General features: G+C 34.1%; 1 protein-coding gene across 1 annotated transcript; it reads left to right on the top strand.

Annotated features, from left to right (window-relative positions):
- The first annotated feature begins 206 nt into the window (after nt 1-206).
- On the top strand, nt 207-1,012 carry LOC107882573. Its single transcript, XM_016801126.2, has 3 exons — nt 207-648; nt 715-913; nt 977-1,012. Exons 1-3 carry the CDS (start codon nt 509-511, stop codon nt 1,010-1,012), a joined length of 375 nt encoding a protein of 124 aa, XP_016656615.1. The 5' UTR covers nt 207-508.
- Nucleotides 1,013-1,221: the final 209 nt, after the last annotated feature.

Here is a 1,221-nt window from a genome sequence, read left to right as displayed (position 1 = left end):
AGTTTAGTATCCTGGTTAAAAGTTTCAAGAGCATATTAAAAAAAGGTGGGTAAGTGGATGTCGCTCTGCTGTACAGTAGGTTAGAAGTGGGTCACTGTATAATGGACAGTATTAAATTTGAATTCAATGATATAATATCACTGTATAAGAAAAACGATTCTGAGCGGAGACGGTATATCAGTCTATGTATTAGACATATAAAGGCGGGTTCCCACGGCGCGTGGCTCGGCGAGCCACGAGTAAAATTCGCTGGCTTGGTAAACTACACGCGCCGTGGGAACGCTCTTGCGCGTCTAGGCGCGGTATAGCTCGGCCATGCTCGCGTCTATCCGAAAATTGTCGGTCCGATGTGTCCGCGCCAAAGTAAACGAGCCGCGCATTTAGACAGCGTTCCCACAGGCGTGCGGTTCGGCGAGCCATTGATAGTTGTTTCTATACGTTTTTTGGTGTTTTATTTTGCAATTTGGTGTTTTTTATTTTTTAATCATTATTAATATTAATTATTATCATGGAATGGTCAAATGATGAGGTAATAGAGTTTTTGCAACTATATGAAGGATATCCACAAATTTGGAACCCACGCCATCCGGGTCATAAAAATAGGAATATAGTTCACGATGCGTGGAAAGAAATAGAAAACAAATTAAGGTTAGATTAATTTTGATTTTTTTATAATATTTTCAAATATTGATTTTTGTATTTTTGTAATTTTAGTGTCAAAACTGATATTACAGAAATAAAAAAAAAAAAAGATTCTCTAATGGCTACTTATAGAAAACTGCTAAACAAAGTCAAAGCAAGCAAGGGTACTGGGAGTGGTACCAAAGACGTTATTCAGCCCGACTGGTTTGCCTACAATGCAATGTCATTTCTGCATGGGATTTACGTTGCAAAAAAAACAATTTCAACAGAGGTAAGTTTAATTAGTTATATATTGTTTAATTATATTTTATTATTTGGATAATACACTTCGTAGGCTGCTGTAGCTTCTTCCATCAACCGTTTCATGTAATTGTAAATAATATTGGTACAGATTGTATATTACTTATAAAAAATATTATTTAATTAATAAATATTTATTTATTATTTTTTATACTTATACTATGATATATTTCAATAATTATATTCTCCTAAGTACGGCCCTGTGCATGTTAAAAATGCCAATGGCCAATGCAGAAAATATAAATATGAATATAAATATAAATAGTAATCATTCACGAT

This window comes from Acyrthosiphon pisum, unplaced genomic scaffold (genome assembly GCF_005508785.2).
Source record: "Acyrthosiphon pisum isolate AL4f unplaced genomic scaffold, pea_aphid_22Mar2018_4r6ur Scaffold_21522;HRSCAF=24174, whole genome shotgun sequence".
Lineage (NCBI taxonomy): Eukaryota > Metazoa > Arthropoda > Insecta > Hemiptera > Aphididae > Acyrthosiphon > Acyrthosiphon pisum.
The sequence above is the reverse complement of the archived record's forward strand: the minus strand, read 5'-3'. Positions and strand labels throughout refer to the sequence as shown.

Excerpts from the sequence above, each read along its gene's own strand:
- LOC107882573 (XM_016801126.2), top strand. The coding sequence starts at position 509 with ATGGAATGGTCAAATGATGAGGTAATAGAGTTTTTGCAACTATATGAA. Across the intron at positions 649-714 it reads GAAATAGAAAACAAATTAAG|TGTCAAAACTGATATTACAG; the intron begins GTTAGATTAATT and ends TTGTAATTTTAG. Across the intron at positions 914-976 it reads AAAAAACAATTTCAACAGAG|GCTGCTGTAGCTTCTTCCAT; the intron begins GTAAGTTTAATT and ends TACACTTCGTAG.